Below are 20564 nucleotides of genomic sequence, written 5' to 3' on the forward strand. Positions count from 1 at the left end.
ACACTGCTGGTGGGAATGCAAACTGGCGCAGCTGCTATGGAAAACAGTATAGAGATTTATCAAAAAATTAAAAATAAAATACCATATGATCCAGCTATTCCACTTCTGGGTATTTATCCAAAGAACGTGAAAAACGCTAATTCAAAAAGATATATGCACCTCAATGTTCATCACAGCATTATGCACAATAGCCAAGACTTGGGAGCAACCCAAGTACCCGTCAGTGGATGAATGGATAAAGATGTGGTATATATATATATGATGGAATACTACTCAGCCATAAAAAAAGACAAAATTGTGTCATTTGTGACAACATGGATGGACCTTGAGGATATTGTGCTAAGTGAAATGAATCAGACAGAGAAAGAGAAATACCATGTGATTTCCCTCATACGTGGAAGATAAACACACATGTGGATAAGGAGAACAGATTTGTGGTTACCAACAGGGAAAGGGGTGAGGGGAAGGCAAAAGGGGTAAAGGGGAACATGTATATGATGATGGGTAAAAACTATACTATTGGTGGTGAAAACAACGTCTGTACAGAAGCTGAAATATAGTAATGCACACTTAAAATTTACACAGTGTTATGAAACAATGTGACCTCAATTAAATAATTAAAAAAGAAAAAAAAAGATTCAGCTCTCTCATCTCCCCAGCCCAGGTTCATTTCCTGGTCAGGGAACTACACCATTAGTGTGTCATTATCACACTGTGGCAGCTGCATGTTGCTGTGATGCTGGGAGCTATGCCATCAGTATTTCAGATACCACCAGGGTCACCCATGGGAGACAGGTTTCAGCAGAGCTTCCAGAATAAGATAGACTAGGAAGAAGGACCTGGCCACCCACTTCCGAAAAAATTGGCCGTGAAACCCTATGCATAACAGCAGAGCATTGTCTGATGTAGCGCTGGAAGATGAGAGCATGTTGCAAACAGACCAGGCAGGGTTCTGCTCTGCTGTCCACAGACTCTAGGAGTTGGAATCCACTCAATAGCAGTAACAACAACATACCCCTATCTACTGGTCATGTAGAAAAAAAAATTTTTGAAATGCAGACATTTATCATATTGTTCCCAGTCTCCTTAGTATTTGTCATAGACCAAATGACAAAATATTAAATAGTTTCGAGATCGAAAATAAGGACCAAAAGGAAAATGAGGTTTGTATTTGCTAAAACTAGCAAGCAATTTTTTTTTTTGAGGAAGATTAGCCCTGAGCTAACTACTGCCAATCCTCCTCTTTTTGTTGAGGAAGACTGGCCCTGAGCTAACATCCATGCCCCTCTTGCTCTACTTTATACGTGGGACGCCTACCACAGCGTGGCATGCCAAGCGGTGCCATGTCCGCACCCGGGATCTGAACCAGGGAATCCTGGGCCACCGAGAAGTGGAATGTGTGAACTTAACCACTGTGCTGCCAGGCCAGCCCCTAGCAAGCAATTTTAATTGACAATGTTAAGAAAAAACTATTGAGAAGACATTTCCTGGAAAACAGCAGATATGGAAAAGCCATGTAGCTATTAAAACTTGAGATCTTTAGTCGCTTACCCCCCTTTTCCATGTTGGTCACAGTGACCTGCTAGGTCTCTGGGCAGTCAGTAAACATAGTTCCATGTGAAACTGATAATAAGGATTTGCCAGTCCGTATCCCCATTTCTGAAAGATTCCCTAGAATTCTGAGTATATATGTAAACTAAGCCAACTCACAGATCTGCCATTTTCTTAGGGGAGGCCGTGTGGGTGCCAGGTCTCAGTCAGAAGGAGGATTGTTGTAATTCATTGCCCCTCCACTTGGAATTATTATTCTACTGAAGAAGCTATTAGGATTGCTAATTCAGCTCTGCTTTAGAATATTGGCATTTCCCACTTCTTGCCCCACATCTTAGGTTCCAAAGTGGCAGCATGAGGAAAGCTCCAGCCAAAAAAATACAACGTCTGCCTGTAATCCTCTGTTTATTTGTATCCTCATAAACTGGGCTAGAAAACCTAGGAGGAAAAAAATCCCTGTTTGTCTTTCTTGAACCCAGAGCCATTTCTGAGCATGTAACTCCCTACTTTCTTTTCCCTGGGTATCAAAAGATGGCTCCCCAAAATAGGTTACCCCCAGTCCAAAGGAGGGACAGCAGGAAGAGAACCACAGCCTCCCTTTAAAGCCTCAGACCCTCCTCAACTCTCTTACTAAGACTCTTTACTCACTTCCTACCAAAGGTCTCATCCTTAGTTCTTATTTCCAAGTCCTTTTGTGGCTATGCATAAACATACCATTTTTTTAAGGCCGTTTGGCTAAGTTGGTTCCTTAGTTCTGTCTTAAGACGTTTTTTTCATTGTGTATCCTTCTTACTGCCAGGGTCCCTAGAGGTTGGAATGAGTGGGGCAGGATTTGGGTCTAATAACAATGTGTAAGGAGTTCCTAAATTTTAAGGGTCTGCCTAGGCCATCATGTAGAAGTGGAGCTCTAGACTAGAATGATTTTCATAGCTTCACATACAATCAGACCACACCTCAAAGAAGTCTATGAGATTCTCTCTGGGGTTGTATAGCCTAGGGAGGGCACTTGTCCACCCTATGTCACTAGAATGGATGTTTTGTATGAAAGATCCAGTACATGCTTGCACTCATCTAGCACGTAATTTATAGTATGGAAGGGGACAGATTACAACAGAATTGTGAAAAATAAGCTATTGACGATGATGCACCTTATATTGCTGCCATGAATCATAAGTAGAGCTAGAACCTTGGGGTAAGGGGTACTGTGTAAAGTAGCATATAAAGTTGCAGCCTCTCTGGTTCTCAATATCCTTATCTGTAAAATAAGGAGACTGGGTTAGATGATCCCGGATGGCCATTCCAGCTCTAAAAATTTCATGGGAATATTTAAGTTTCTCCTAAGGTTTTAGGTAAAGTCTAGTTTAATTTTTGTGAGCTATTTAAAACATAAAGAATAATTTACGAAAGTTGTAGGTCCTATATTTTTAAATAACATTGAATAAATGAGTAAATAAGAATGTCATTCTTGTAGCACTTTAATTCTGTATAAATGAAGCCGGCTAAGGTAGGTTTAGTGAGGTTTAGATTTCAGAATAGGCCTGGAAATCATCATATCATGCTATTAATCATATTTATGCTATTCATATCAAATCATATTTATGCTATTAATTTGTTTGGTAAACTTTTTTTAAAGGAAAATTGAACTTCATTTCAACTCTGAAATATCACAAATTCAGAATTAGTGAGAATTAGAATGATAAGTAGCTGAAATGAAACAGAAACTTCAGTGATGCTTTATATCTCTCCTAGATGCTAAAGTTGAGCTTGAAGCCCAGGTAAACCACAAGGTGGCACCATTAGGCCATATGAACAAAGTGCTGCTATAGCTGGAAAAAATTAGTTTTTAAAAAATGAACTAACTTTATTACAGAAGTAATACTTGTGTATCAAAGACTTCAGATTGAGCTCCCAGTGCTTATTTAATGTCTTTATTATATAATTACAAATTATAAACTGGAAACTTCCTGTGGGAAGAAGTCCCTGGCCAAGAATTTTAAACATGTAAAGATTTTAGAAAATACTGAAAGGTATTAGAATAAAATGAAATACCAAGATAACCAGTATTCCCTTTGTGAACAATTAATTTTGATATATTTTAAGCCAGTTTCTAAAAGTTGAATTGTAACTAAATTTTAGTAATACAAACAAATAATAAAGGAATATAAATATTGCAAGAAATGCATATCATTATTATTGACGACTGGTAACATGGAAAGATGGTCACAATACAATCATCTGTCGCTTAACAGCAGGGATATATTCTGAGAAATGCATTGTTAGGCAATTTTGTGCAAACATCATAGAGTATACTTACAATAAACCTAAATGGTACTGTCTACTACACACCTAGGCTATCTGGTACTAATCTTATGGGACCACTGTCATATATGTGGTCTATTGTTGATTGAAATGTCATTATACCATAAACAGTGTGTGACTATTGTAAATTAAAAAATTTAACATTAGTGTGTATGGTATGAATTAAATATATATATTCTTAGAGAGAAAGAAAGCTGGAGGACCACAGCACCAAAATATTAATAATATTTATTTCTAGTTGGTAGGATTATGGGTAACTTTTATTTTCTTCTCCTTGTTAATATTTTCTTTAAAATTTTACAGTGAACTGTAGAACTAGTCATAAGAAAAATGTTACCTTAAAATCATGTTACATGAATTTAATTGAGTGTACATTCAGCACAAAATTACTGGATTGTCTTATGTCTAGATTTCAAGAAATATTGTGCTAGGCACTATGTGGATCAGATGGATTAGACCCATTTCTTGTCTTCTAAAGACATGGTCTGGCAGGAATTTTTACAAACAATTTTAAACAAGAGAGCTAGGAGGGTGAAAGGGGTGATTAGGCATATGTGTCGTGATGGATTGTAGTTAGTCTTTGGGTGGTGAACCTGATGTAATTTACACAGAATTTGAAATATATTACAATATACACCTGCAAGTTATGTAATGTCATAATTCAATATTACTGCAATAAAAAATAAATAAATTTAATAAATAAATACTCTTCACAATGAAAAAAAATTGTAAACAAACAACAAAGCTTTGTGTGAATCATTTTCTCCTGATTATCTTGATAACTGTATGGAGGCCACGTGGCATATTGGAAATATTATAGACTAACTTTGTATGACCTTAGACTCATTAACCTCTCTAAGCCTTGAAAATTATTAGGACTATTGTATTAGAGAGATATAGCTGCTGAAGATAAGCAAAGTGAAGAAATATATTATTAATGTTTTGGGAGGGATTTAATTATTGTTAAAATTCTTACTTGAGCACAGCTAGATTTCTTACAGATAGGGCTTTTTTCCTTGCCTAAAATTGGTGGATCTGTGTAGTGCTTAGATTTTAAGAACCATAATTTTAAAGTGCTAGCAGTTAGGATTTAATGACTTCATCGAAAGTTCTTGTTTTATGGTTCTTTGAGGTTAGTTTATATTTTAGAATAACTGTATCTTTTTAAAAGAGTAAGACTAACCAAGCTAGGTATAGAGAATCCAGATTTTGGGGTTCCATTTACTGTATATCATTCTCAGTTTTAGTGCTTTTCTTTAACATTAGAAAATGTAGGCAATGAGATCTGATAATATATCTCTCCGGATATGCCATTTTTTGCTTGCTTTGCTGAAATGTCTTGTGCTTTGATCTCCAATCAAGGTTGCTATGTAGGATAATGTGGTCAGTCCATTTGCACTAGGAATGTAGCACTTAGTCTTGCCTTTCCCAGTCACCTTTGAAAATGAAAAGTAAATCGATACAGTATGTGTGGTTGGTAATACTGGCTATATGAGACCAATTTACAGTTATGGTATAACAAGTATATGTTAAAATAGAACATGTTTTCTCCGTTAGTTCTTAACCGTCAAGAATGCTATCTTAAAGTTGTGTAGATTGACCTGAGATTAACATAAAATAAAAACATATAAAAGAAAAAATATTAAGTAGAACTTTCCATCAAGTCAGTGACTCACAAGCTTTCACCAAAATCTCCTTAGAGTTTTGTTGTTTGGGTTGAGACAAGCACTGTTTGGCATTAGGAGCTCTTGTTACTGAGATCTAGGTAACTGCCTGATCCCACGGATGAGTGACTCTGTCCTCATGAAGTTTCTTGGGCAGTGCCACAGAGCATGGAATTAGGAGTTTTAAATGCTACACTGTGCCAACCTTCTAAGACCTCACACCTGGAGTCCTGCTTTTAACAGTCCCAGCGAGTTGGCCTCTGAACCAGTCAGTGGCTATTGTCCCTTAGGAACCAAGCCACGGTGAACAACCAGAGGGCTTTCTGGGGCTTGCCTTTTCCCACTATTGACTGTTTTTGTGGTTTTTACTCTGCCAGGAACCAGTTGCCTTTTCTTTCTTGGAGGTCTTTACTCCCCACCAGAGGTCACCCCATTGTTAGAAGCTGCTGTGTTGCCAGAGGATCAGTGTTCTATGCAAGCTGTCTTTAGTACAGCAGAGGACTGGGCTCCCCAGAGCAGTGCCCAGTCTTGGGAGGGTCGTAAATATTATTGTTGGGGGGCATAAGTCATACAACTACTAAGTAGCCAAAGTGGGGTTCAAACCCAGGCAGTCTAGCTCCTGATACACTCTGAGTGGAGTAGCAAAGCTCTTTTAACAGCTTCTGACAGGGGAAAAACTGCCTGTCTAGAGCACTGTACGCTCCTAAAAGTAGCCGCTCTCAGGAGAGTGAGACTGTATCACATCTCTCTCCTTCCTGCATTCCCCACCTCTAAAAGCAGCCTTCAGTACGCTTAACTTGCACGCCATTCACAGAACAGACTCAGCCCTCTGTGGATCTTGAAAGATGCTGGTTCACTGTTCACACTCATGCATTAGTGCCTTTAACTCTGCTTGGAATGGTTCTTATTACACACCCCCTCTGGTAAATGCCAGGGCATCCACCAGAGCCCTACCAAGTGCAGGTCCTATAAGCTCTTCCATAAACAACCTCTCACTCTCCTGGTTGCCTGAGGCACCCAGACAAATGACCCCAAAAAGGACCTTGCATTCTTTCTTTTTTTTGCATGGGGAAAATGGGCAGCTTCAGACTCAACAGTCTTTTTGTCAAAATCTTTAGGCCTCCATGCCATCTAGCATTTGCACTCCTGGCCACTTATCCCAAAGAAATAAAGACTTATGTTCACGTAAAAATAGGTACCTGAATGTTTTATAAGCTTTGACATAACACCCCAAGACTGGAGACAACCAGGTGTCCTTCAATAGGGGAACACCTAAACTGTGGTATATCTATACCATGGAGTACTACTCAGCAATAAAAAATAAACTATTGATACAGACAACACCCTGATTGAATCTTCAGAGAATTATGTTGAATGAAGAAAACCTGTTGCAGAAGGTTATATACTATATGGTCCCATTAATATAACATTCTTGAAATGACAGAATTGTAGAAGTGGAAGACAGAGTAGTGGTTTCCAGGGGTTAAGGAAGGGTAGGGATGGGAGGAAAGTAGATGTGGCTATAAAAGGGCAGTATGAGAGATTCTTGTGGTGATGGAAATGTTCTGTATCTTGACTCTATCAGTGTCAGTATCCTGGTTGTGATATTGTACTATAGTTTTGCAAGATGTTACCATTGGACGAAACTGGGTAAAAAGTACACAAGATCTCTGTGTATTATTTCTTACAACTGTATCTGAATCTATAATTATATCAAAATGAAAAGTTTAATTTAAAAAATCTTTAGTCCTCTTTACCCCTTGGGCAATAGTTAATATGTGTCCTGATTTTTATTCACTTTTGTAAGTTCTTATTTAATCTATTAATAAATTTCTAGTGATTAAGGTCTAATTGGGGTCTTGGATATTTTCTTGGCAGATTTCTAGTAATTAGATCTAATGCATTTGTATAATATTAAGTTTGAAATCACATAAATAAATCTGTAAGTTCATTTATTTTCTTAGTGGGCCTTGTCATATCAAAAGAAAATGTGGAAACATTGTCTTTCTTGTGGATTTAAGGGAACATTAGGATCATTGTGGGAGTTGTAACTGTATAATCTATGGTTCTGTCTCCAAACAAAAAGCAAAATTTGTCATTTTCATAGTGTGAACCCTGCTATCTTCAGAATAACCCCTCTGCACCATTTTAACATTGAAGATTAAAGCCATCTCATATACTAGAAAGAGGGTTTAGTTATGAAGACTCAGCTCCAGTGGTCAGGACAAAAAAAGGGAAAGTAGTAGACTTTGAGTGAACTCAGAATTATTCAAGGAAATAGATTAAGAGGCTCAGTGATATGAAGTTTGTCTAAATTGGTATTATAAAATTGCAGAAAACTAGGAAACAGTCAAGGAGGGTAGATGTTTTGTGTATTACCATGTCATCGTGATATTTGTTGACATTATTGTGGGATTGGTTCTTACATATATATACATGAGCCGTATGTTGACATTTCTGTCAACAATGGCCTGCATGTGTGACAATGGTCTCGTAAGATTAGTGCCATATAGCCTAGGTGTGTAGTAGGCTATACCTGTAAGTACACTCTATGTTCTGTAAGTACACTCTGTGTTCATACAAGGAGGAAATCTCATAACAACACATTTCTCCATATTTCCCCGTTGTTAAGTGATGCATGACTGGTTTGTTAGCCCTGATCTTCACTTCCAGCCTAGCACTGATAGCCCTTATGATACAACTTGACTTACATATTGTAAATGGAGCTTCATAAAAAACTGTTAATTGTTTCCCTTTATAAATTTATTTAAAGGGATTTGATAAGGGTGAGCGTGAGTGACCAGTAAAAGGTTAACCTGAATTTCAGGCTGAGCTATAAATTTGGGATTTAGACTTTATATCCCATCACTAAGTATGTATACCTGGCACATTTCGGGCACACAGTAAATGTTTAACAAATTAATATTGCTTTTTTCTGGTCCATACTGCCTGTCCATGACCCCTGCTTCCACAGTCCCTCAAGGGAGGAATGCAGTGGGGCAGACCGTATTCTTGAAATCTCTCTCAGTGGATAGAGGGGAGACCTGAGCGGGTCCTAGAGAAAGCTGGAGTCAGCACCGTGGCTCAAGAGGAGCAGGGTCAGGCATGTGGGAAAGGCTGCAGATAGATCTGAGCTAGTTTTTCTTTCACACTGAAGAGAAAAGGAGGTGGGGGGCAATCTCAAGTGGAGATTTAAGTCCTAGCATTCAAGATAGATTAGAAGTGTTTTTTCTTAAATGTATCCTCTCTGGTTTAAATATAAGTATTGGTTGTTTTTACTTTTTTCCCCCATTGCAAATAGGATTTTATTTCTGAAAATGCTTTTGTGGACTAATCTGAGATCTAGCCACCATTTATAATGTGAAAAATATGCATTCTGAATTCCAGTGACTTAGAGTGAATTTTCAGAGCCCAGTTTGTTCTCTACTGATGGCATATAATTTGATTCTTTTTCTTTTATCTTTCTGACCATGCTTTCTTGTTTGTGGGCAGCAGAGCCACTCCTTATTAAGCCCCTCTCTTCCTTCCTTTTCATTACTTTATTATTCGTCAGTTACTTTAGTAGCCTCACAAGCTGATGCCTCACCCACAGATTTTCTGGAGAGTATCTGCAGGCCCCACTAGCTTGTCTGTGTTCAATAGAAGAGCAAGTCCTTTTTCACAGCACATCTTTGTTATAATTGAATTTTCTGTTTACTGTAGATCCTTGCCAGCACGTTTCTGGATATTCTGTTGAACCTTCCTAAGAATTCAGAGAAACTGCCAGGTGACCACTGAAAGAAAGATCTAGTCTTAAGGCTTACGTGAGTATTTTCTACTGGTGACTTCCTCACAATATGTGAAAGCTTCATTGAACTGTGGCCTTGCCTTAGGGCAGATTCAGTTCTGTGATTAAGATGAAAAATGTTACCTATCATTGGGCTTATTTAATTTAGGGGTAAGGTTGCAGTTTCTCAAGGACACAAAAAAACTTATGAAATACATCACACTTATTCTCACTTAAAAAAATCGACAGGAAAGGCTTGCCTTTTTACTGAGCCAACATTCAAAAGAATCCCAGTCTGCAAACCACAAAAATTCTTACTGTGTTTGAACCAAAAACACCAAGTAGATTGTTTTTCATTATCTATTCTTACAGAATTTAACCAAAACACATTACCTCTTGCAAAGCACTTGATATGTGGTATTTTATTTTTTTAAGAGTTTGTGATAGCCCTGTCTTTTTTTGTGATCCCATCCAGTGAATACTGCAGGGGAAGACAGGAACATTATGCTCAAAAGAGAATTCTTGACTATTTTATTGAGTAATTTCTTCTCATGGGGTAATTTCTTTAAAAAGCCTTTTTTAGTGTCACAATCTGAAGTTTCTTTTATCTTGATCTCTGTAATTCTTTATCATAAGCAGATTTTCCCCTTATTTAGAATTATCCTTAACAGTTCCTTCTCAGCCTTTATAACCAATGGATCATTAACGTGTACTAATTCAATGGTCTGTATCCCTCTCTGGTATGCCCGCTTCTCTCTGCCACTGCCTTAGATCAGGCTCTTATCATTTCTGGGCTGGATTTCTACAATGACCTACTCACTGATCTTCCTATCTCCAATCTTGACTCCCTCCAATCTAACTTCTCCATATTGCCAACAAAATAATCTTTCTGAAAGACTGATATAATAAGACCATGTGATTTCTTTGGCTTAAAATCCTTCAGTGACTCCTTACTAAAATTCAGATGTAATAAACCTTACCGTGAAGTTGTTAGAATGATTAAATAAAATTCATTAAGAACCCCTAGCGCAATGCCTGACTCAGAACAGGCCTTCAGTATGTGTTAATGTTTCCCCTTTGCACAGAGAACCCATGGCAGCAGCAGATCTCTGTAAGGTAGCCCAGGACTAGAGGGACAGTGGCTCTGCTGGCAAACCCAGGCGAAAAGGAGTAGGGGCCAAGAATCTCACTAAACTTGGCAGGCGTGCTTTCCTGAATCCCCTTGAGGTTAGGCACAAGAGTAGATTGGTCGGCATTCAGTTCCATCAGTGTTCCAGAAAGAGACTTTACCTGATAAACCACAAGTCAAACCTGTCTGTAACGAAGCTTTTTTAGAGTAAGGAAGCCATCTCTATTAGCATGTTAGTTTCTGCCTTTGTGTTTTCTTGTTTTGGTTTGTTTTTTCTTCAATTTCTTAGTAAAGTTTCTTTTGTCAGGCCTTAGGGTTTTCTTAAATGAACCAAGGGGGAGAGCAAGAGACACGCGCATACATACAGAGACTGAGAGACCACTGGGTCAAGGAGGTATCAATGAAAAGAGGTGTGGACGACCTGACTGGTGAAGCTAGGTTACTCAGATGGATGCAATATAAGGGTAGACACAATGGTATTGCTGCTTTTGTCCTGCTTCTGTATTCCCAGACAGACCTTTTTCCCCTCAACTCTCAGTCTTCAGACAACGGGAGTTTGGCAAACAGAGAGAATAGAAGCAATACTGTAAAAAGAGACAATTTGAATTGATTTCATGATATTTCTAACTTTTAAATTGTTTGTTGCTTTCCTTAGCTTTTCTCTTTTTATTAAAATTTGAAGTTTGTGCTATAAACACAACATTCAGTGGGTCCTTATTGAATGTGAATTAAGTTATTTTATTGTTTTTTTTTAATGCTGATTTAGTTAACTTTCAAGCAGGTAGTTCTGTTGACCATATAAAATATCTCAAATACAGTAAGCAGATATATGAAAGAGAATTACTTTGTTTTAAATAAGAGTCTCTACCAGCACTAGCATTTGTGTGTGTGTGTGTGTGTGTAGGTAGTTCTTTGAAGTTTAAGGATCACATATCTGTGTCTTCTGACAATGCAGTGAACTTAAATCTAAGCAGTTATATCATGCTTAACTTTAAAAATCTCTCTTAATTGTTTTACATGATGAAAAGCAAAATAGAACTTTATAGTAATTTAAGTGCAGTTTTGATCCAGCAGCTATGAAGAAAATAAGACATTTTAATGGAAAATAAAATATAATTGATAACTTTGTTGTTTCTGTTTGATGAGCTGATTTATTAGAGGCAGGAGGCTAAGAAGAATAAGAAACAGTGCTTTTCTAAGTGACTTCATTGTCTGGATTTAGTTTGGCTTCACCGAATCTCACACACTTGGTATTTCATTATAGGCATATTCCATCTACCACGTCAGAATAATGTCCTACGTTTTTGTAAATGATTCTTCTCAGACTAATGTGCCCCTGCTACAAGCCTGTATTGATGGAGACTTTAACTATTCCAAGCGGCTTTTGGAAAGTGGCTTTGACCCAAACATTCGTGACAGCAGGGGCAGAACAGGCCTTCACCTCGCAGCAGCCCGAGGGAATGTAGACATCTGCCAGTTGTTGCATAAATTTGGTGCTGATCTTCTGGCCACAGATTATCAAGGAAACACAGCTCTTCATCTCTGTGGCCATGTGGATACTATTCAATTCTTAGTTTCCAATGGACTCAAAATTGATATTTGGTAAGTTCTCTGGTTTTTAAAATTTAGTCATTTCTTTTCCATAGTCTCTCAACCAATAGTCTAATCTCGGAGTCTTGATATTGTTTTCATATTGATCAGTTGTAGTGACAAGTTTAGAAAGGCCTTGAGGACAATGTAATCTTGTGAGGGAAGTAAGGGAATAAGGGGCTGACTTCTACATTTATGCTGAAGCAGTGTAAGTTTTTCTATGAAAATAGCGTCTAGGTTCTGCTACTAATTAATTGTGTATATTGTAAGATCAGAGAAAAAGAAGAAAAGAACTAATATTTGTTGAAAATCTGTTATGGGCTGGGCACTACGTTTACTTGTGTTAGCTCGTTTAATCCTCAGAATGAGTAGCCCTTGCAGTAGGTGTTATCTTCATTTTACAGATGAAATAGGAAGAGTTAAATGACTTAACAAAGGTCGCACAGCTGGAATTCGAACTGAGTTTTGCCTGATTCCAAAGCTTGTTTGCCTTCTGTCGTATAATATGCCATGCTAGCTTCATAATCTCTGGGGCTCCGAGTCCCTTAAACTGAACATTTTGAAGAAGTTATGGGGTTTTTTGTTTGTTTTGGTGATGCTTTCTCTCTTGAGTGGAAAAGATGTCAGGCCACCTTTAAAACTGAGCTTGACCTTTAAACTACAGTTAGCTATTACCCTAATTTATTGGTGCTATAATGTCCCTAAATCTGAATAGGACAAGTAAATGGTTCTCCTACTACAAAGACAAAATGTGGGAATTGGCTACGGGATTCCATGTTACTCACTCTCTCTCCTTTATTACTATTAAATAGCTAGGTGAATCAAAGGAGCTTGTTTGGTTACTTTTGGGTTTTTGTTTTTTTTTAATTCTTAGACTTTTTTTTTAATATATACTCTTCCAAAAAATATAAATGTCAGATAAGAATGAATCAAGAACTAGACTTTCCAATTAATTTCTGGGAAGATGCCCTGTTTTTCTTCTATTTATTCTCATTTATCCACTCTTTTGCCTATATATATTTTTTTCTTTTTCCCTAGAAGGAAAAAAAAAATAGGTTGACTCAAAATTTAGGATCCAGCTCGACCATTGGTCCTGCTCCGAGTTTTAAATTTTGAATTAATTGAGCCCATGTCTTCCTCACTGAGTTCTACACAAATAGTTACTAACCAGATAATACAGCTGCTATAATGACCTCTTTATTTTTATGAACGCTTTTAGCAATCATCAAGGTGCTACACCATTAGTTCTGGCGAAGCGCAGGGGAGTGAATAAAGATGTCATCCGATTGCTGGAATCTTTGGAAGAACAGGAGGTAAAAGGATTTAACAGAGGAACCCACTCAAAACTGGAGACCATGCAGACAGCTGAGAGTGAAAGGTATTTAAGATACAGTTTTTAAGGGCAAATCACTTTTTTTTTTTTTACAGGGAAGAGTCGCCCTAAGCTAACATCTGTTGCCAATCTTCCTCCTTTTTTCTTGCTCCTCCCCAAAGCCCCAGTACATAGTTGTGTATAATTGTAAGTTCTTCTGGTTCTTCTCTGTGAGCCACTGCCACAGCATGGCTACTGACAGATGAATGATGCAGTTCTGTGTCTGGGAATTGAACCTGGACCATCAAAGCAGAGTGCGCCGAACTTGAATGGCTAGGCCAGCAGTGCAGGCTCAAAGGAAAGTCACTTTAAGTACCTGGATCTTTAATGATAACTTTGTGCACTTGTGATTTATTTGCTTTCAAGTACAGAGCTTTGATACTTTCTTTGAACTTTATATAGGTCCTTATGGCTCCAGATTACAATTGAGAAGCTATTAACAGTACTATGTGCCCACATGCACGTAATGTTCTGTTAGCCACTGCACAAGGAGATCTGCTGTATTGGCAGTCTGAGGGAGAAGAGGTAGTTAAAAGCTGACTGTGAAGGAAGAAGACAGGAGTTTGAGAATGTTAAGTACAGATCACAAAAAGAATGGAATTCCAAAAAAGGAGGAGAAAAATAAGTAAGGCTAAAACTTGGACAATATTAGAAAAGACCAAAAAGTAGTTTCAAGGGTAGGGAAGTAGAGTGCTGAGGAAAAGTGAAATAGGAGGAGAGAAAGTAATACAAGATTTAACACTTACACAATTCAGTAATATGAAAGTGAGAGTGATTTTCACATGAGCTGGAACAATGAAATTTGGGCTCCTGTAGGTAATTGAAGCTAAGATGTAGTGACTGACAGGGTCTTGAACATCTCATCATTTTTCATCTAGAACCAGTTTAGAACGCAGTTCAGGGAGCTCTGAAAGGCAACCCATCATCTTTTCTCCTTGGCCTCACTGGCTCAACAGGTAAAGTCAGTAGGCTAGAATTAGTTGTACTGGGGTGTAGTTTCTTTGGCCACCGTGGAGTTTCAGCCTTCCAAATGTTACCAGGTAAGAAGGATGATGAGCTTACTGTCGTCTCCTCCCAAAATTTTCAGTGAAATATATTTCAAGGGCCCTCATCAGCTGTTGACCCAGTAGCTGACTGACCAGGAGTTAAAATTAGGATCCTACAGTTCACTGTTGGGATCATTGTTTCTGTGAGTTCAAAATGAAATCCTCTCTATTTTCCATAGTTCACCCATCATTTGATTCCTTTGTGATTGCTGTCTTCTCTCTTCATATGCTGGCTGGTGTACTCCTTGGTGACCGTTAAGTCCACTCTCAAACTTTGGACTATTTTGTTTAGATACTTTCAAGCACTTACTACTGTCAAAAGAAAGTAAAGAGTTTTACTTCTAGAATAGTGCGTGCTCTTCATGAGTTATCACCGAAAGCTGACAAGTAGATCAAATAAGCCAGAAGTCAGAGATGCATTGGCAAGCCCTTTTTCTCTCTCCTGTGTACTCTGGATCGACAATCAGAATGCCGGAAGCAATTTAATAACATCGAGTTATCTATTATTTGTCAAGAATCATGTTCTTCCAAAATAACTTGAAATTTATTTTCACAAATCTTTTAAACTTCTTTACCATGAAAAATATCCAAGAATGTATTTTTGCTTGGCATATTTTATGAGCTTGCTTGGTATATTTTGTTAATAGCCAGTCTCTTGGCACCTCTTTATCAGAAATACACTTTTAACTTTATTTGCCTCAGTTGTGATTACTTATTAACTAAGAAATGATTAGTCATTTGAGCAGCTCAGTATGAAATATTTACTCCTGCTTTTTTCAAACACCTGCCATTTCACTTCAGCATGAGAATTTTTTTTTTTACAGCATTGTGTAAAGCTAGTTCTTCAAAAATTGAATTAATACTCGTACTACCTGGTTATCCTATCTTACTCCTGCCCCTCAGTATCATGATAGAAATGCAGTGTTGAAGCCTAAAGGAAGCATCATTGTTCGTTACGGAAATACAAATCAAAACCACAGTGAAATAACCACTTTATACCCAGTAGGGTGGCTATAATAAAAAAGATGGACAATAACAAGTATTGGCAAGGATGTGGAGAAATTGGGACGCTCATATGTTGCTAGTAGGAATGTCAAATAGTGTTGATATTTTGGAACACAGTCTGGCATTTCCTCGAAAACTTACATGGAATTACCATTTGATCCGACAATTCTCTTTTTAGGTATATACCCAGGAAAATTGAAAACATATGCTCATACAAAAATTTGTACACAAATGTTCTTAGCAACATTGTTCATAATAGCCACAATGTGGAAACCACCCAAAAGTCCATCAACTGATGAATGAATGAACAAAATGTCATCTATTCATCCAGTGGAATATTTATTTCACCATAAAAAGGAATGAAATACTCATAACGTGCTACAACATGGATGAACTTTGAAAATATGCTACATAAAAGGAGCAAGTCACAAAAGGCCACACATTATTTGATACCAGTTATATGAAATGTCCAGAATTGGCAAATAGAAAGTAAATTTGTGGTTGCCAGGAGCTGGAGGAGGGTAGAATAGGTAGTGATTGCTGAAGGGTACAGAGTTTGTAATAGAGGTGATAAAAATGTTCTGAAATTAGATGGTTGAAATAGTTGTACAGCTTTGTGATACACTAAAAACCACTAAATTGTACACTTTAAAAAGATTAGTTTTATGGTATGTGAATTACATCAATTAAAAAGTAGAAAAAATCTTAAAGGGATTGGCCAGCATGTGGCATTATGGCATAGCTCTCTGACAGTTAGCCTTCTTGAGAGCAGAAAATAAAGCAAAGTTTGCAATGTATTTAGTATTTTCCATTTCCCTTAGGATTTCCTAAGATACAGCATAACTTCATAAGGGCCTATAAATCAAGTTGATGAAAAATATTCCCCCACTCCCCCATATCCTAAGCTTAATTTAGTTGCTTTTTACTTTGTAGGTATGGGATGACAAAGACAGTGTCAATGACACTTGTACAAAAAAAATATTACACACGTAAGCGCACACACACAGACCATCATGCTAGAATCAGGTATTCACTGGACAGTAGAAAACGTTTCATTGGATAAAGTCACCCTAGAAAACTCTAACAGGCAGAGCTTTCTGAGCTCCTGGAGAATGCTCAACTGAATTCTCATTTTATATCTAACATCTTTGATTATGAGAGCATGTCAACTCGACCATAGTCAGTAAATTTCATATAAGTCAAAATTAACCTCTCCTGAACCTCTTTATTTATGTTTTTATGTGTTTAAACCTTCTCACAGGTTCTAATCTTATTATTGAACTTGCTTGGATTTTCTTAAATTTCTGTATTGTTGTGGATGCCCACTGAAGATGTCTTCTCTTACTCAGAGAATAAACATCTTTTAATATAAAAAAAATTGTGAGATGTCAAACAGATTGGTCCATTAGGAAGTCAGCTTCCCATGATTAGAGAAGATCCCTGATACTAGTGAGGGCAGAAGGACCTCTGGTCAAGAAGTAAAATAAAGTTGTAAAAAACAAACTGCCGGGGGCTGGCGCCATGGCCGAGTGGTTGGGTTCCCGTGCTCCATCTGTTGCAGCGGCCTGGGGTTTCCCCGATTCGGATCCCGGGTACGGACATGGCACTGCTCATCAGGCCACGTTGAGGCAGCATCCCACATAGCACAACCAGAGGCACTCACAACTGGAATATATAACTATATACTGGGGGGGCTTTAGGGAGAAAAAAAAGAAAATCGGCAACAGTTGTTAGCTCAGGTGCCAATCTTTAAAAAAAAAAAATGCCAATTTTGCGTGGTGAACCAGACTCTAAGACATTGTTTCATGCTGTTTCTATTGTTTTATGCCCAGATGGTTGGAAGAATATGAGCTGAAGGGGTTTAGGAAGGGTAGTAATAACCTTTTATAAGCATTTGATAGTTGATACATATGATTATGGTCCTCGTGGCTTAATCTAATGATACTGTGTTATTGGAACTGCATGTTGTGACATAATTGTGGGTGCCAATTCCTTAGAGCTTTGACTTCATCACAGTGCAGTCTTCCAGATACCAACATCAGATAGACTGTTTTCTGTTTGTAGCAGTCATATTTCTTGTTGATATAGTTCTGAAAACCAAAATCAGTGTTTTTATGGTATTTGTACTACCTTATTTTCAACTAGACTCAGCCTTTATGCAGAAGAGAAATAAACTTACTTTGTATTATTGTACAAGATAGAACTGAAACCAGTGGGAGGAAACTATTAAGAAGAATGGAAGAATTCCTAATGACTAGACCTGCCCAAATGTACAACAGACAGAGGAGTAAGCATCAATTATTAGAGGATTACAGTTAAAGGAAGGAATTCCTTCATTGGTCAGATTATTGAACTAAATTAATAAAAGTTCTCTTTTCACTTTAAAATTCACACTGTATAAAACGATTTTTTAGATTTGCCCATCTTTGCTTGCTTTTATTAACAAATTCTCAAATTGTGAATCTTTATTTTGAATTATTTTAAATTTAAAAGGACCAAAATGTGTTTTGGTTTAGTATCTGATGGAAACAACTCATTTGACCTACTTCAAGACTTCTGCTTGAGACGTTTTTATTAGAAAAGGATTTTTGACTTTGGCTCTTCTAGGTACTAAAACCAGAAACATAATCATTATGGTTTAGCAATTTACAGTTTAAGGTAGATTGTCCAGATAAATCAGAATGCAAGTTTTCTTCTTGTAGTTGTGGTGTTGTATGGTTAGTCTTTTCTAAATAATGCAGTTCCTATTGTTTCATGTTTTCGAAATGGGTCAAGTGTGTTGTTTCATGCCCTTTCTGTTCTCTTTACTTCTCTCATAGTGCCATGGAAAGCCATTCTCTCCTCAATCCCAACCTACAGCAAGGTGAAGGAGTCCTCTCCAGCTTCCGAACCACATGGCAGGAGTTTGTAGAGGATCTGGGCTTCTGGAGGGTGTTGCTCTTGATTTTTGTCATTGCTTTACTGTCTCTTGGCATTGCCTACTATGTCAGTGGGGTGCTACCCTTTGTGGAGAACCAGCCTGAACTGGTGCATTAAAGGAGCTCATAGATGAGGCAAATGCTGATTTCCTGGCTTCCAGTATTCTCGGTTTCTCAAAAATTTTCTCTTAGTGCAAGGCAGTGAGGGCTGTACATTTTTTCTTTTTGCGTTTTTACATATTGTAATCCTTTTAGAAGAACAACATGTTCATTTGAACTAACTACATACTGTAGTCAAGTATACTTCATCCTAAAGCTACCTCTGACTCAACCTGACTTCTTAGGAAAACCTACACATAGCCTTGTTGATGAAAACATGGAAATAGCTAAAGAATGAAAGATGAAGGAAGAGACTAGGAAGTTCTTACCCTGTAGAACCTTACCCTAGTACAGGACCAACTGAAGTAAAGTGTTCAAAAAGAAAAATAGTTTCTTATATGATTAGTTTTAGTTGGTAGTTTTGTTTTTGGGGTTTTTTTTTGGCGAGATCCCCTTTTCTCTTTTTGTTTACATTCTCTGGGGATAGGGAAGAGAATGAAACATTCAGCCTGAAACTTGAAGTGCTTTTTTCAAATCCTGGATAGCAAATCAGCATTGTTGGGATCTGTTTGGTTCATGTTAATATTTTCACGTCTAGTGACAAACAGAACTTTTGAAAATGAGCTATATTCTCTTCAAAACTGATTGATCTTGTATTTATTTGTTTTTAGGATAATTTTTAATTCTTTTTTGTCACCTGCTTTGCTTGTTGTTAATATCTGAAAAATGAACTCGAGGAATTCATTTTGTTCACTTTTCAATTTCCCCTGGCGTTTATTTCAGAGAATCCTATTCATCAAAAATAGCCAGAAAACTCTTTTTCTACTCAATAGTTAGCAGGGAAAAATAATTCTGATATTTGACTGTCACTATTAATTCTGTAGCACTATTATTATGATGAAAAATTCAGTTGAATAAGCTAGGTGTGTTGTCACAATTGTATCATAGTTCTTAATTATTTCATTTTGTGTGCAGTCCTGTTTAGAGGCCCTGTTAGAATTGTCATGACAGCCCCATCCATGTCAGTAATTCTCTGATGGCAAGAATGGATGGAACATGTCTGAGTTAACAGGGCTGAACACTATTGTACTTGGTGTCATAAAATCTTTATGAATGGTAATAATATGTAAATTGAAATCTGGCCCCAAACTGTATTGCAACTTTCAGCAGTATGTTTGAAGGCCTCTTTTGTTAATGATTCTGTTACGTATAAATCATATTCTCAGATTATTAATGAATATGAAGACGATAATTATTCATTGGGTACTGTCAGAAAATCATAGTGAAAGAACTAATGGTTTTGTTTTTTAGAACAAAGGCATCTAAGCTACTACTAGTTGAATTGTTGCTAGAATTAGAAATTATAGTTTAGAATAGAATTAGTATTTCTGTGATTCTTTTTGTTTCTTGATATTTTCTCTTTTGTATTTATATATCTAGGATTGAGGACTTTTCTTTCACGTGGCTTTATCCTCTCTTAAAGAGCTGTTTTAACATTTCTGGTTTACCTGGCTGCTTCATTATCAGTTCACAGAATCTTGCTTGTAGGTTAGATACAAACAAAATAAATCATACTTGGTGTAAATACAGCAAAAGACAGCAGACTATAGAATGGAGAACACTAGAAATCAAAGTATATTCAGAATGAAAGATTTGGAATTAGCTTTACATCTGTTTGTGAATCTTAACAGATATGCAAAATTGGTTAACTTATATGTAAATATATTGCATTTTTTAAGATTGTTTCCTTTTAAGTGCTGATTTCTTTGTATTCTATTCTCTACTTTCAGTATACAGTAATACTGCCAATAAATGTGTTTATAATCTCTTAATCACAATTCATTTTCTTGGTGTGTCATTGTTTTCCTTTTGTTTTTTTTTTAATGGGTTGCAATTGGCTGTTTAAAAACAAAGAGCTTTTTTTCAAACCTGATGTAATAGGTATATCAAATTTATATACGTTTGCCTTATAAATGCTCTGAAACTAATTTGGGTGAGTTGCTTCTGGATTTAAGAGTGATGATAACTACCATGATTAAGCACGTCTTAGTTGTACAAGTTACTTTTCACGCCTCATCTCATTTCATCCTTACACCAGCCCCAAC

The 20564-nt window shown here is 37.1% G+C and overlaps 1 protein-coding gene across 5 annotated transcripts in view; it reads left to right on the forward strand.

Annotated features, from left to right (window-relative positions):
- The window catches only part of ANKRD46 (ankyrin repeat domain 46), a 53154-nt gene extending 32863 nt beyond the window's left edge, over positions 1-20291 (forward strand). For 3 of the 5 annotated variants that reach the window (XM_046642567.1, XM_046642565.1, XM_046642568.1), the window contains 4 exons: positions 9237-9337; positions 11694-12031; positions 13239-13397; positions 18262-20291. In XM_046642567.1, coding sequence (XP_046498523.1) covers positions 11721-12031; positions 13239-13397; positions 18262-18478 — 687 coding nt within the window. In that variant the 5' untranslated portion in view covers positions 9237-9337; positions 11694-11720 and the 3' untranslated portion in view covers positions 18479-20291. The remainder of the gene's footprint in view (positions 1-9236; positions 9338-11693; positions 12032-13238; positions 13398-18261) is intronic. The other 2 variants (XM_046642570.1, XM_046642569.1) reach the window with 1 other exon arrangement.
- Positions 20292-20564: the final 273 nt, after the last annotated feature.

This window comes from Equus quagga, chromosome 16 (assembly GCF_021613505.1).
Source record: "Equus quagga isolate Etosha38 chromosome 16, UCLA_HA_Equagga_1.0, whole genome shotgun sequence".
Classification (NCBI taxonomy): domain Eukaryota; kingdom Metazoa; phylum Chordata; class Mammalia; order Perissodactyla; family Equidae; genus Equus; species Equus quagga.